Consider the following 13932-nt stretch of genomic DNA (forward strand, 5'->3'; position numbering starts at 1 on the left):
CCATGTATGAGTCACCTGCCTTCTCTTTTCTTAAAAAACGTTTATTGATCACTTACTATACACACCTGGCACCGTTCTAGGTGTTTGAAATGTATCGGTGAATGAAACAAAGATTCCCATCCTCATGGAACTTACGTTCTAGACTGGAGGAAAATGATCAATAATAAACATAATAAATAACACTATGTAATATCTTAGAAAATGATAAGTGCTATGAAAATATAAAAAACAAGGCAGGGAAAGGGGGTCAGGAGTTCCACGGCAGGGAAGTGGATTTCAATTTTTAAATAGTGCAGTTAGGGTGACTCATTAAAAAGGTGATGTTTGAGTGAAGACTTGGTAGAAGTGTGGAGATGCCCAAGGCAGATGCTGAGAAACAGTACTACAAGCGAGGGGAACAGCCTGTGTAAAGGCCCTGAGGTAGGAAAAATGCCTTGGCATGTTCTAGGAAAAGGAAGAAGGCCACTGTGGCCGGAGAGGAGTGAGTGGGGGGTAGGAGAGGAAGTGATGTCTGAACATGCAGGGCCTGCGGGCTTTTGCTGGATCCCAGGCTTTTATTCTGGGAGAGGTGAGTCTTTTGTGTCACTAGGATCAGTTTGGCTGCTATGCTGGGGATAGTGATGGAGGCCTGGGATGGAAGTAGGGAGATCAGTTAGAGGATAATGGCAGTGATCCAGCTTTGGTCTCCCCACTCTTCCCGTACAAGGCAGAAGGTAGGGGGAATTACAGGGAGGCCCGGGTGTCAGTCCTACTGAGGACGTGGGCCTCAGTCCTAGGGCTTGCGGAAACCGGGCAGGTCTAGGAGAGGACTGAGGTCCAGTGCTCCCTACTGCCCCAGGCGAGACCCCACTGGCTCTGGCGGCGTGTACCAACCAGCCTGAGATTGTGCAGCTGCTGATGGAGAATGAGCAGACTGACATCACCTCGCAGGACTCACGGGGAAACAACATCCTACACGCATTGGTGACAGTGGCTGAGGACTTCAAGACACAGAACGACTTTGTGAAGCGCATGTACGACATGATCCTGCTGAGGAGCGGGACGTGGGAGCTGGAGACCATGCACAACAAGGACGGGCTCACGCCACTGCAGCTGGCTGCCAAGATGGGCAAGGCCGAGGTAGGGCCCGGGGTGGGGGGCAGGAAGGAGGGCAGGGAGGCTCCTGGCCAGTGCTTTGGCCTTTCTGGGGACCCCACAGATTGTACCGTGGCCTGGGAAAGGTCAGTCTGAAGTCTAGGAAGTATATTTGTGGCCTGGGGTGGGTTTGTTCTGAGTGACCACACAGAAATATGGCATATGGGAGCCCCTCTGGACTTTAGTCCCTGACACTCTGTATTTCTGTGCCCTGCTCTGGGACTCCCATCTGGGGTCAGAGTGGGGAAACTTGAAGGCTGTGGTGATGTGGGACCTCACAGGCTTTGTGGCTGAGGATTCCTGTGTGGTGAGGCAGGCACACAAGCCAAAGCTATGTCTGAAGACCCTCAGGGCCTTCAGCCTCTCTCAGGAGGCTAGGAGCCCCAGAATGCCAGCTCTGCCTCCAGAGCCAGTGAGCTGCCTAAGTCTGGAGAGACCTCTCTCTGTCTGTCATGTTGAAACTCTGAGCCAGGTCCCCAGCAGGAAGTCTGGTGGTTGGGGCCCTTTGTGCCCTGTGTGGAGTGGCTGAGGAGCTCAAGGCTTAACCTTGGTGAAGACTTGGGTTGAGGCGGGCTCCCATCGCTGTGGGTGCCTGGAGTCACAGCTGGGTCTGAGATCAAGGTCAGGACTCAGGTGGGCCCGAGGGTAAGGCCCGGCGTAGCTTGCTCTTCAGCCTCCATGTGTCCAAGTCCTAGGAGTGGACTGAGGCTCCTGGGAGGCTGTGAGAGGACTGGGTGGGTGCAGGGGGCTATTGAACAATCACAGCTGTGTCCGCCTCAGGGCAGCTGACAGGGGAGGCGGGGGCCTTGAGGGCCTTGGGCCCAGTGTCAGTGGTCAGGGCTGGGGCCCACAAGGGACCTTTTCTTTCTCTTGTGGGGGAAGGAAGGGTTGGAGATTGGCTTTGACAAAGGAGAAATTGTGTGCCTTCCCACCCTCCCTACCGTCTCCTACCCTCCCCCAGGAACACGGTTTGTGGGGGGCTTTGAAGAGAGTCAGATGAGGGTTGCAAGCAGAGCTTCCTGATAGCTGCTGTGGCATGTGCTGTGGTGCTTCGAGCGTGGCCCCGTGACCTTTTGACTCTCTGGGGGATAATGTGCTCCCCCGTGGCCAGTCCTGGAGAAGGGACACCCCCATTCCTGGCCCTCTCTCTTCTTCATTCAGTGTTCTTTGGAAAACCTTTCTGGATGCTGCCCAAGTTGGCCACTATGCTGGGAGTGGAAGGTGCAGAGATGCTTAGACACAGACTCTGTTCCTTGGGGCTCTTTGAGGCTGGGGCCCAGGATGGGGAGACTGGCTCTGTGTCTGGAGGCTCTCTGCCTGGACTGTGAGGACAAGGCTCCCATATGAGATGAGATGGGAACCCCACTGGGTGGTGTGAAACCAGGGCTCTGACACTGTTCTCCCCAACTGAACCCTCTTCCTGGGTCTTGGTTTGGTGCCCCAGGAAGCTCCGGCCCCAGTTTTGGAAAGGAGTGAACTGGAGAGCAGTGGCTCCCCACCTTGCCTGCACTTTGGAACTGCCCATGGAGCTTTACAAAACATAGATATCTGGGTCCCACCTACAGAGCTTTGGACTGAATTAGTCAGTGCTGTGGGATTGTCGAGTGTCCCTAAGTGACTCTACTGTGCACCAGAGTTTGAGGGTCACCTGGAGAGTGGATTTCTCAGGCCTCTCTGCCAGGCTGGCATCTTGTATGGCCCACAGTGAGCCTCAGCTGGAATGGTCTTGACCAGGCTAGGGAAGCTGGAAAAACTTCTAGTTTCTTCTCCCATCCAGGTCAAATAGAAATTATTTCTGAAAATTGTCAGTTCTCAGATGCTTCACTGAATGGGGTCCCCAACTGGTACAAGGTTTTATGATCTTACTGTGCAGCTTTCTGCACCCTGCAAAGGGCCTCTGCACCTTTTGTCCCTTGTATTCTCCGTCCCTGGTGAACTAGGCAGAGCAGTGAGGTTCACACGGGTTCTGCAGTAGAAGCCGAGCTGGGGGCTTACGGTGGCAGGTGCAGAGGGGGGCTCAATCCATCCAGGTGGGAACATCTTCCCAGCCCTGTTCAATGGCTGTTCCTCTTTCTGTCCCCAGATCTTGAAGTATATCCTCAGTCGTGAGATCAAGGAAAAGCCACTCCGGAGTCTGTCCAGGAAGTTCACGGACTGGGCCTATGGGCCTGTGTCGTCCTCACTTTACGACCTCACCAACGTGGACACTACGACAGACAACTCGGTGCTGGAAATCATCGTCTACAACACCAACCTTGATGTGGGTCTCTCAGGGGGGCTGGGGACGAGGGGCTGGGCCTCAGGCCAAATGGGAAGACCTATGGCACTAGCTGGACATGTCTGTAGTCCTCCAGTTCTTTACCTCGGTGGGGAGAGTCAACACAGAAAGAGCAGGGCTAGGGCCGGTGCTGTGTTTACTTGTTCCTAGCTAACCTTGCGTTATAAACTTCTGTGGTGGGTGTCTCCTGGCCCCAGAATCCTGGGCAGTGTGAGATGGCGGGTGGGATGATTCCTGTTGATCTTCTCCATCTTGTTTCACTTTCTCTTCCCTGATGGTTCTATAATCTCCCCTACCCACAGAGAAGGCACAGCTGCAGCAATCAGGGAGGCCTTCCTGGAGGAGGCAAGGGCTGGGGCGAAGATCACTGAAGCTGGAGGGGAAGTGAGAGGATCAGCAGTGAGAGGTTTTCAGTTTTTGGGAGGGAATTGAGGCAGCAGATTAGACCATCATCATCCCCATGTTACCAAGAGCCATGCTTACTGGAGCCTGCCTTGTCTGTGGTCTCCCTGAACCCTCACAGCCTACTGGTTGGTAGGACAGTTTAGTTGATTTCAGTTTTATAGATGAGGAAATCGAGGCCCTGGGAGTACTGGGGGTTTTCCTAAGGTTACACAGTGAAGGGGCCAAGTTGGTTCCAGTCATGGCCCTTCCCTCTTGCGGCTCTGCTCCCCACTGAGCAGTGGGTCCTCCCACTGGAAGCCCAGCTCCTGTGGGGTTTGGGAGCTGCCTGGGGGCACTGGGAAGGAGCTACAGAAGCCAGAAATGACTCTCCCCACATTTCCAGCCAAACCAGCTCATGGGACAGAATGATTGGCCCCTTCTGCCAGGGCTGGTACTGACTCAGAGCTCCCTTTTGGAACGAGGGCCCTTTGAAAGTGGGGGTGGTGTTCTACCCCCAGAACCGGCATGAGATGCTGACCCTGGAGCCCTTGCACACGCTGCTGCATATGAAGTGGAAGAAGTTTGCCAAGTACATGTTCTTCTTGTCATTCTGCTTTTATTTCTTCTACAACATCACCCTGACTCTAGTCTCCTATTACCGCCCCCGGGAAGAGGAGGTACGTGGGCCCCTGGAGGGAGGCGGGTGAAGTGGTCAGAGCTCCAAGAGCTTGCAGAGTCCCATGTGCAGATGAGGAAACTGAGGTCCAGAATGACATTTGCACGGCGTTCCCCAGTTGTTATCCTTCACGGCTTCCAGGGAATTGAATACGTCTCTGGTCCTCAGCAATTGTGGGGCAATCTGGAAGGTTGGAAGACCCAGGCTCCACCTAAATCTAGAGCTCATTGGGTGTTTCTGCCATGAGGGTCACAGAAATGGGAGGGGGGACTCCCCCACTGTGGGTCTCAATTTTCCATTCATGACACGGGGCAGAGGTGTAGCTTTGAGTGTCCTCTAAGTATCTGGATATGAATGGGTTCTGGAATGAACAAATGCCATGAGGTGTGAGGGGTCGTTAGCATGGATTGGAATGTTGAGTTCTGGGTCCCACTGTGGGTGGGGACAGGGGCACAGAACTGCCGTTCCTTCTCTCCCATTGTACCGAGCTTGGGCTTCACGTTGGCCTCCAACTCAACTAGTGGTCTTGGCACGTGAGCATGAACCTACAGCCAGAGGGGCCTTCCTCAGTCCCCGTCTTGCTCCCATCCATTCCTTCCCTTCTTCCCAGGCCCTCCCGCACCCCTTGGCCCTGACGCACAAGATGGGGTGGCTGCAGCTGTTAGGAAGGATGTTCGTGCTCATCTGGGCCATGTGTATTTCTGTGAAAGAGGTGAGTGGCCCACTAAGCCCCTTGCAAGGCAAGGCAGAGTGACCACAGGCCTGGTTTGATGCACCCTCCTCTGCCTGACTATGGGGAGGGGGGGTTCTGGGGAGTACTTCCTTTCTAAGCTTTAGATTTTGTAGATCCGAAATTAGTTTCTTAGGCAGGCCTGTCCCACCTACTTTATCTATCCACCCCTCTATGCCTCTATCAGCCATCTACCCTCCCAGCCACTCAGTGACCCGTCCTCCTGTCCCTCCAGCAACACATTTGGTCACTTCTCTCCCTGACCCAGCCCTTCCTCTGGGTTTATCAGTCAGTCCCTTGCCAACCACCCAACCAAGGAATCGACAGGTATATTTTGAACACCTGCTATACGTGGAGCCCTGGGGGAGGTGAGAGGGAGAGAGGGAGTTGGTGCTCTTTAAACTCACAGTCTTGTGGGGGATTTCAGATAGGCACAAACATCTGGATCCTAAAATGGATGGTGTAAAGGGCCCTGTGTGGGGTTCAGACCAGCACTCAGAGGAAGAGAGATGACTTTTATCTGGGGAGAGGACAGGGAGGGAAAGCATGAAAGCAGAGATGGTATTTAGTCTGCAAGGCCAGGATTTGGCACGAGGGCACGGGAGAGAAGGTCATTACCGAGTGGGCAGGGGGAACAGCATTAAAGGGCTCAGAGGCAGGAGAGCTAATCCATATATTTTTTTGTCTTTTAATTAAAATTTTTAGTTTTAATTCTGGTGTAGTTAACTTACAGTGTTATATTAGTTTCCTTTGTACAATATAGTGATTCAGCAGTTCTGTACAAGACTCAGTACTCACCACAAGTGTACTCATAATGCCCTTTACCTAGTTTCCCCCAGACCCTACCCTCCTCCCCTCTGGCCACCATCAGTTTGTTCTCCATAGTTAAGAGTCTGTTTCTTGCTTTGTCTTTCTGTTTTCTTTTTTTTTAAAGTAAGCTCTACACCCAACGTGGGGCTCGAACTCACAACCCCGAGATCAAGTGTCACATGCTCTACCAACTGAGCCAGCCAGGTGCCCCTGTCTCGATTTTTTCACTTTGCTCATTTGTTTCTTTTCTTAAATTTCACATGTAAGTGAAATCATATGGCATTTGTTTTTCTCTAACTTCTATCACTTAGCATAATGCTCTCTAGCCCCACCCATGTCATTGAAAATGGCAAAATTTCATTCTTTTTTATGGCTGAGTAATATTACATTGTATATATGTCCCATCTTCCTTATTTGTTCATCTATCAGGGGACACTTGGGCTGCTTTCATAGTATGGCTATTATAAATAATGCTGCCATAAATATGAGGATGCATGTATCTTTTTGATTTTGTGTTTTTGTATTGTTTGGGTAGATACGCAGTAGTGCGATTACTGGATGATATTTCTGTTTTTAACTTTATGAGGAAACTGCACACTGTCTTCCACAGTGGCTGCCCCAGTCTGCACTCCCACCAACAGTGCAAGAGGGTTCCTTTTTTCCCGCATCCTCACCAACACCTGTTGTTTCTTGTTTTTGGCTTTAGAAGCTAGGCTGTGTCTGGGCAATGGCAGGGAATTGTGTGACTGTGCTGCTTTGCAGGGTCTGGGTGAGGATAAGGTGGGGGGAGTGAGAGATGTGAGAGGATTTGGGGGTACACACTCCTACCCTGGGATGCCTCTGCTCCTGGGCATAGGTCCCCTTCTGTATTTCTCACCTGGGCTCTAGCTTGGCCTTCATGCCTTCCCCCTCACCGAGTCTCAGTCCTGAGGAAACATTGCCTTCCTCAGATCCTCCAGTGAGAGGCATGCAGGGGTGCAGCTTTTCTTTCCTTTTTGGCCTCAGGGCATCGCGATCTTCCTGCTGAGACCCTCAGATCTGCAGTCCATTCTCTCTGATGCCTGGTTTCACTTTGTCTTGTAAGTAGGTCTGTCCCATTTGGTCACCACTGCACAGGCAGGGCCGAAGTCCTGTATGGTGGCCGCTGTGTCCTCTGGAACCACACTTCCATGTCACCATGTCCCAGTCATTTGGCCATAGTCTCGTGTGAGAGAAGCCCATGGACACCCATGGAGAGGACCAGAAGAGCCTAGCACAGTGCCCACCATCAGGTTGCAGTGATGACTGTCTCCACCCTGGCAGGTGTGGCAGAGAAGGCAGGAAGAGGCTTAGTAGTGGTTTACTTCTTTAGGAAGAGATGGTCTGGGCCAGTTCCTCCTAGTTTTGTGGGGTCTAGAGGTTACCATCTTGGACTCTGGCAGATCGGGGCTGGAAAGCACTAGAGAAATCATCAAGTCTCATCCATAGGCACAAAAGCCAAAGGCCAGAGCAGGGAAATGAGTTACTCAAGTTCACACCAAGCCTCGGTGGTGTCTGAGCCAGGCCCAGCGACCCCATCATCTTCACCTTATGCTAGAGCAGGGGTGGTTACCATGGGGCCAGGAAGCCCAGCTCAGCAGCCTCTCTGAATGAGGTCACGAGCTGACATCAGAGGCTTATTGGACGCCTGTCTCTCAAGGAACAGAGGCTGATTCAACATTGCTGCCATGCAAAGGAAATAGGACTTGCAGTGTGGAACGAAGTACGTTGGGCTCTTCGGCTCTGCAGATCCCACCAAAGTCCTGCGTCAGAGTATTAGGGAGGCTGGGTCTATAGGACCTTAAATCTTGGCCCAGTGCTTCCAAATACCGAGGTGTTTATTATGTATGCACCTGCCTTCTAGAGGCATACATGGAATTCGTCATCCCTGTGGGCAAGTGGGGTGCCCAGATACTGCAGTGAGTAGATGGACCCCATGATATCTCCCTCATGGGAGTCTTCCACCTTTGAGAAAATACGAGAATTCCAGTGAAGCGTTTGTTTATCCAGCCACTGGCTTTAGTACAGACAAAAGGGACCAATGCATTGCCCTGCTTTTCAGCTTCTTAGGCGTTTTGTTAAGGAGGGATACATCATGCTTCCTCACTTCAGTTTAGAATGCATCGATCGCCCAATCATTTGCTTTTCACTGCACATGAAAAGCAAGGTTGCCTGTGTCCTAACTTTAACTCATTGGATAGTTTATAATCATGGAGACCGTCTGATGTTCTAAGCAATGGAGCTTTTTATCTACATGTCTGCATCACTGATGATGTAGTGGTGTTTAGGAGTTGCTGCTGGTCCTGTGTGTTTGTTATATGTTGTACTTTAAAATGTATATAACCTAAAAGTTGCCATCTTAACCATTTTAAGCGTACAGTTCAATGGTGTTAAGTACATTCATATTGTTTTGCAACCAATATGTTCAACAGAGCTATCACTTAGCACATATTATAGTTGTTAAAAGACTTTTGTTATGATTGGCTTTTAAGCATAGACGTTGTTAGCTTTCATCATTTTTGTTAAAAATGCAATCACTCACTTACCTCCCTTAGTCTACTCCAGCGGTTCCCTGATCTATGTGGGCATCAGAAATCACATGTGTCAGTTAAGATATATGGGCTTCTGAACCAGAATCTGAGTCCTCAGGATCTGTATTTTTAAAAAGTCCCTGCCAGCTGCAGTCCACCTGCTGTTGGCTCTGACACAGTCTGCTGATGCCATCCGCAAGGCTGGATGTTCGAGTCGAGAGGATCTAGGGCAACCTTACCTTCTCTTCCGCGTTACCCTTCAGGATGCCAGTTCAGGGTGGTAGGGAGATTGGGGTTGGACTGTCTCCCTCGATGCTGAGAAGTAAGTAAAGCCCTTGTCTCCTGTGTCTCCTGAACAGTTTTGTCCAAGCTGTGCTTGTGATACTGTCTGTCTTCTTGTACTTGTTTGCCTACAAAGAGTACCTCGCCTGCCTCGTGCTGGCCATGGCCTTGGGCTGGGCAAACATGCTCTACTACACGCGGGGATTCCAGTCCATGGGCATGTACAGCGTCATGATCCAGAAGGTGCGCTGGGGGGCTCGTGAGCATCACAGACACACAGGCGTCTGTGCTGGGGAGATGGGGAGTCCTCAGAGAATGTCCATTTTTCCAATCGGGAAGCAGGTTGGGAGAGAAGCCTGCTTCTCTCCCTCCCAAACACTACTGTTTCCCATTGCTTATGGCCAGGCTTTAAGAGTCTAGACCTTGAAACATCTGGGCTTGTTGGGCCCTGGTAAGGAATGATCTCACCCCCAGGCTGTGGTGTGCTGGTAAGTCTTTAACAAGTTTATCCCCCAAAGGATATTTACAAATAATCAACTATATAATGGCCTTTATTTAAATTCCACATAGCCAGAAGCATTTGTTGATTTTTCTTGGACTCGTGTATCTGCTGCCCATTTATGGTTGCAAGTGACAGATATGTCAATATCGGCTGATGTTTTCTTTAAGGAGTAAGATGGAAGTGAAATAGCACAGCCTTATGAGAACTTCCCTTGCTTGTCAGTGATGCGAACTACTTACTCGCTGACTTGAATAATTGTTCTCAAATATTGGAAGACTACTTCATGAATGTTACTGTTTTATTCATGACACAACAGCTACAGATAGGACACATTGTAAATTTTTTTTTAAAAGATTTTATTTATTTGACAGACAGATCATATACGTAGGCAGAGAGAGAGAGAGGAGGAAGCAGGCTCCTTGAGCAGAGAGCCCGATGCGGGGCTCGATCCCAGGACCCTGAGATCGTGAGGTAGAGGCCCAACCCACTGAGCCACCCAGGCCTCCCCACATTGTAAATTTTAATCTGCCTTACCGTCATCTCTATTGATGTCTTAAATCTAGATCTAGACAAATCTAGGTCTAGACAGTCAGCAAAATCATGAGTCTGTGATGTGTCCCGCTCACCGAGTCCCATAGTGTAAATCCTAGCACGGCTGATTTCCAGCTGCCAGGATGATGCAGTTAAACACAGAGTCAGGAAGAGATGCTCAGTAATGCAAGATATAGTAGGTACACAGTATGGCTGCCAGTGACGTAAATAACCTTAGTCACGTAGATAATTGCAAAGTGAGTGATGAGTTTTGAATATTTATTATCTTTGTTTTTACTATAATTTACTTTAATTATAAGTTTACGTGATTTAATTTTTCATAATGGCTCTGTTTAACAGCCAGGTTACAAAATTGATAAGAATGTAACCGTCAGCTCTAAGCTGACATCAGGCCCCAGCACACCACTGCCCCCAGGAAGCGTGAGGGTTTCTGACACGAGACACTATGGAAAGAGGCGCTCACGTACAGAGTGAATCACCAGGGACAGGCACAGACTGTGGGCCAGAAGGGGGAGGGAGGAGAGCAGGATCGGAAGGGAAGGCTTCTTGGAGGAGATGGGACCCAGAGCGGAGCTTTGGGGCTTGGGAAGGGTTTGCTAGGGGGAGGGAGAATGGTCTGGGGGAAGGTGTGGTCGGCGGTGGGGGGGGGTTGGAGGAGGGTGGGAAGCAGTAAGGAGATGAGGGTCTAGTGAATATGTACTCAAATCTTACGCTTAAATCATGTTTCTCCCTTTATAGGTCATTTTGCATGATGTTCTGAAGTTCTTGTTTGTATATATCGTGTTCTTACTTGGATTTGGAGTAGGTAATTTGTTTGTGGATAACGGGAACTGCCGCATTCGTAAAGCACTTTATACAGAGGTCAAAATGACAGCGTCCCCAGCAGCCTCAGCAAGTCGTGTCACCTACCAGCGGAGCACTTGCCGGGCTTAGCATTTTCCAGGCATTGCCTTTTTATTTCTCTCAATATCTTGACCAAGGGGGAGTCATCATCCCTGCTCATAAGGTAACTGAGGCTTAGAATCAGACCTGTCATCCACACTGGGGTGTGCCTCCCGCATTCACATCCAGCATCTTACGTGGCCCCCACAACCTGAGAGAGGATTGGTAGGTGGTGTTGGCCCCATTTCACAGACAGGGAAGGTAGAGTCTGCAGCAATGTGACTGAGGGTCTTTGAAAAATAGGAGTAAATTAATGCATCGAGGTAAGCTCCTTTGGCTCCCCACATCATGTTACTTGCGGTTTGGTTCAGGTATATCTGTGATGGCCTCTGCTCTCCTGGGGACGGGAGATGGGGAGCCCCCTCTTAAAGTCTCTTCATTTGTACAACCTGATTTTATTTCTACCTTCTGCATAGAGAGGTATCATTGAATTTTCCCATCTCCTCCAACCCCCTTCCCTACCCCTCACCCCCAGCCATGATCATTGGCATTTGAAATTAGGCAGGCATTCACATCTTCTGGTACCTTTGCTGGGCCACATGTGTTTATTTATTTGCTCCTTCACTTGCCTGTTTATTCATCCATGCATTTACTCACTCATTAATTTGGCCATCCATCCATCCATCCATCCATCCATCCATCCATCCATCCACCCATCCATCCATCCACCTCTCTTATCCATTTAGCAATAAGCCACTGCTGTGGTGTGTTGGAAAGAAGAGAAGAAAGAGGCCTCAGTCTTCTTGGCCGGGGATCTCCCTACAGAGCGTGAGGAAGAGACTCAGGATCTTATAGTCTTGGAGGAGATGACCCAGGCTACAGGAAGCTGGGAGCCCAAAGTGGGACACACAGAGATTATAGATCGCAACTCTGCAAGGCTGGGAGTGGTCAAGGGCTGAATGGCAGAGTAGAGGAAGGAGAAAAGAGTGTGGGCTTTGTTAGGCAGGAAGAGTTTTTTACAGGAGGTCATGGCAAGAGAAGAAGCGTGAGGAAGCTTCTAGGAGCTGAGGGAGGTGGGAGATGAAATTTAAACAAGCAGAGAGGCTGAGACTATAGGCCTGCATGGTGTATGGGGGAGGGGCGTGCATGTACATGCAAGTGTGCAGGAGCCTCTTGGGTAATTAAGCAGCCAGAGCACCAGAGGAGAACACCCTCTTCTGTCCTCCCAGCCCTGGCCTCGCTGATTGAGAAGTGTCCCAGTGACAATAAAGACTGCAGCTCCTACGGCAGCTTCAGTGATGCCGTTCTGGAACTCTTCAAGCTCACCATTGGTCTGGGTGACCTGAACATACAGCAGAACTCCAAGTACCCCATCCTCTTTCTGTTCCTGCTTATCACTTACGTCATCCTCACCTTCGTCCTCCTCCTCAACATGCTCATCGCCCTGATGGGAGAAACCGTGGAGAATGTCTCCAAGGAGAGTGAGCGCATCTGGCGTCTACAGGTGAGCCTGGCAGGGCGCCTGCTATGAGGGTCTTCCTGGGGACTCCATTCAGCACGTTGTATGGACAGCTGTCTATACCAGGGACCTGGGAATCTGCATCAGCTCCCTGTGGTTGGCCAGGTTTGGGGAGATCTTAGTCTAGGGTCCGTGCAGTATGACTGGATAGCAGCACAGGTGAGAAAAACTCAGGCTTAAAGGCATGATCTGCTCAGAGTCTGGTGTGATGTGTGGATGTTGAAATGTGACCTTTGATTGCATTAAGAGGAGTATGCGGCATAGGACAATGGAGGTGACAATTCTGCACTCCTCCATCCTGGCTGCAACATTCCTTACATGCTGGGGGGTCTTACACACTGAGGACAGTAACCCACAGGATGGTCCAGAGCAGATTACCAGGCTTAGGAGAGGACTTGGAAACTGTGCCTCACAAGAAATGGTATTGGGACTAGGGTTGAAAAAGGTAAGAGTTTCTTCAAGTATCTGCGGAGCTACTTGTGAAGGGACAGCTTCCTTCCCAGATGGCAGAACTGAGGTACTTGGGCAATGACAGGGAGAAAAGCTTTGCTTTGTCATAAGGAAGTTTCTAATTATTAGGGCCTTCTTAATTGGATTGTTGATTCCATTCAGGAGAGATCTGACAAATTATTGATAGTTAAACGGTGAGGGGATTCCAAGCCAGGCATGCAGGTAAGATTACACGATGTCAGCACCTCTCTTCACCGTGGGATCCCAGGATCCCAACATTTTCAGTTAGGAAGCTCCTGGACTTCCAGAAACAGAGTTTATGTTGTGTTTAAAGTAATTTGAATACCTTTTCCTAACTTACTGGTTTTTCATTTTTGAATTCTGTAGATTAGCTGGACCCTTTGGATCTGTGCATTAAGCTTCCAGTTGGAGGTGAAGCTGGCTGGTGGGGTGTGTGTGTGTGTGTGTGTGCATGTGTGTGTGTGCGGGGGTGTCTGCACGCTCATACAGAGCTGTGTTCCTGGGCCGGCTTCTCATTGACGTGCTTAGGCTCATGTATGTCCCCAGAGAGCCAGGACGATTTTGGAGTTTGAGAAGATGTTACCAGAATGGCTGAGGAGCAGATTCCGGATGGGAGAGCTATGTAAAGTAGCAGAGGAAGATTTCCGGCTGTGTTTGCGGTAACAAAGGGAAAGGGGTCCCTTGGTGGGTGTCTCTGGGGGGCTGAAGAGAGAGGAGTCAGTGAATGTCAGAGAAATGGTGCTGTCCTTTGTTTCCCAAACCACACCTGCAGTCGGTTCTGGCCTCCTTAGAACATGGAGTTTGCCCCATGTGGTTGCCTGCACTGGGACAAAGCTTCTCCAATTTCTGCAGGGAGAGGGAAGGAGACTGCTGGTGGCCGTTCCCGTCTCTGCCCGTGCAGCGGCCTCCGTGGCCGCTGCCGGTCCACTCTCTTGTTTAGGAAAGATTGGCCGAGCCAGCAATCTCTGTCCTTTTCTCTAGCCTGTGTGGGTTCATGGAACACCACGCGACCTGAGCCACGTTTGTCATGGGTGACTGGAGACTGAGACAGCTACTTGGGACAGATATCAAACTTTTTGGTTTTTAAAAAGTACCTGCACGTGCCACGACCGACTTTTCTGATGATGAGTCTACTTTATCCTCTGGCTGACTGCCTGACCTAA

The 13932-nt window shown here is 50.3% G+C and overlaps 1 protein-coding gene across 1 annotated transcript in view; it reads left to right on the forward strand.

The window, feature by feature from the left end:
* Positions 1–13932, forward strand: part of TRPV3 (transient receptor potential cation channel subfamily V member 3) — a 36369-nt gene that overhangs the window by 18059 nt on the left and 4378 nt on the right. Inside the window, exons 9-17 of the mRNA XM_032320365.1 lie at positions 839–1119; positions 3218–3394; positions 4315–4473; positions 5083–5184; positions 7018–7091; positions 8921–9086; positions 10636–10702; positions 12009–12283; positions 13316–13428. Of these exons, the coding sequence (XP_032176256.1) occupies positions 839–1119; positions 3218–3394; positions 4315–4473; positions 5083–5184; positions 7018–7091; positions 8921–9086; positions 10636–10702; positions 12009–12283; positions 13316–13428 (1414 nt within the window). The remainder of the gene's footprint in view (positions 1–838; positions 1120–3217; positions 3395–4314; positions 4474–5082; positions 5185–7017; positions 7092–8920; positions 9087–10635; positions 10703–12008; positions 12284–13315; positions 13429–13932) is intronic.

The sequence above is a fragment of the Mustela erminea genome, chromosome 18, assembly GCF_009829155.1.
Source record: "Mustela erminea isolate mMusErm1 chromosome 18, mMusErm1.Pri, whole genome shotgun sequence".
Classification (NCBI taxonomy): Eukaryota; Metazoa; Chordata; class Mammalia; order Carnivora; family Mustelidae; genus Mustela; species Mustela erminea.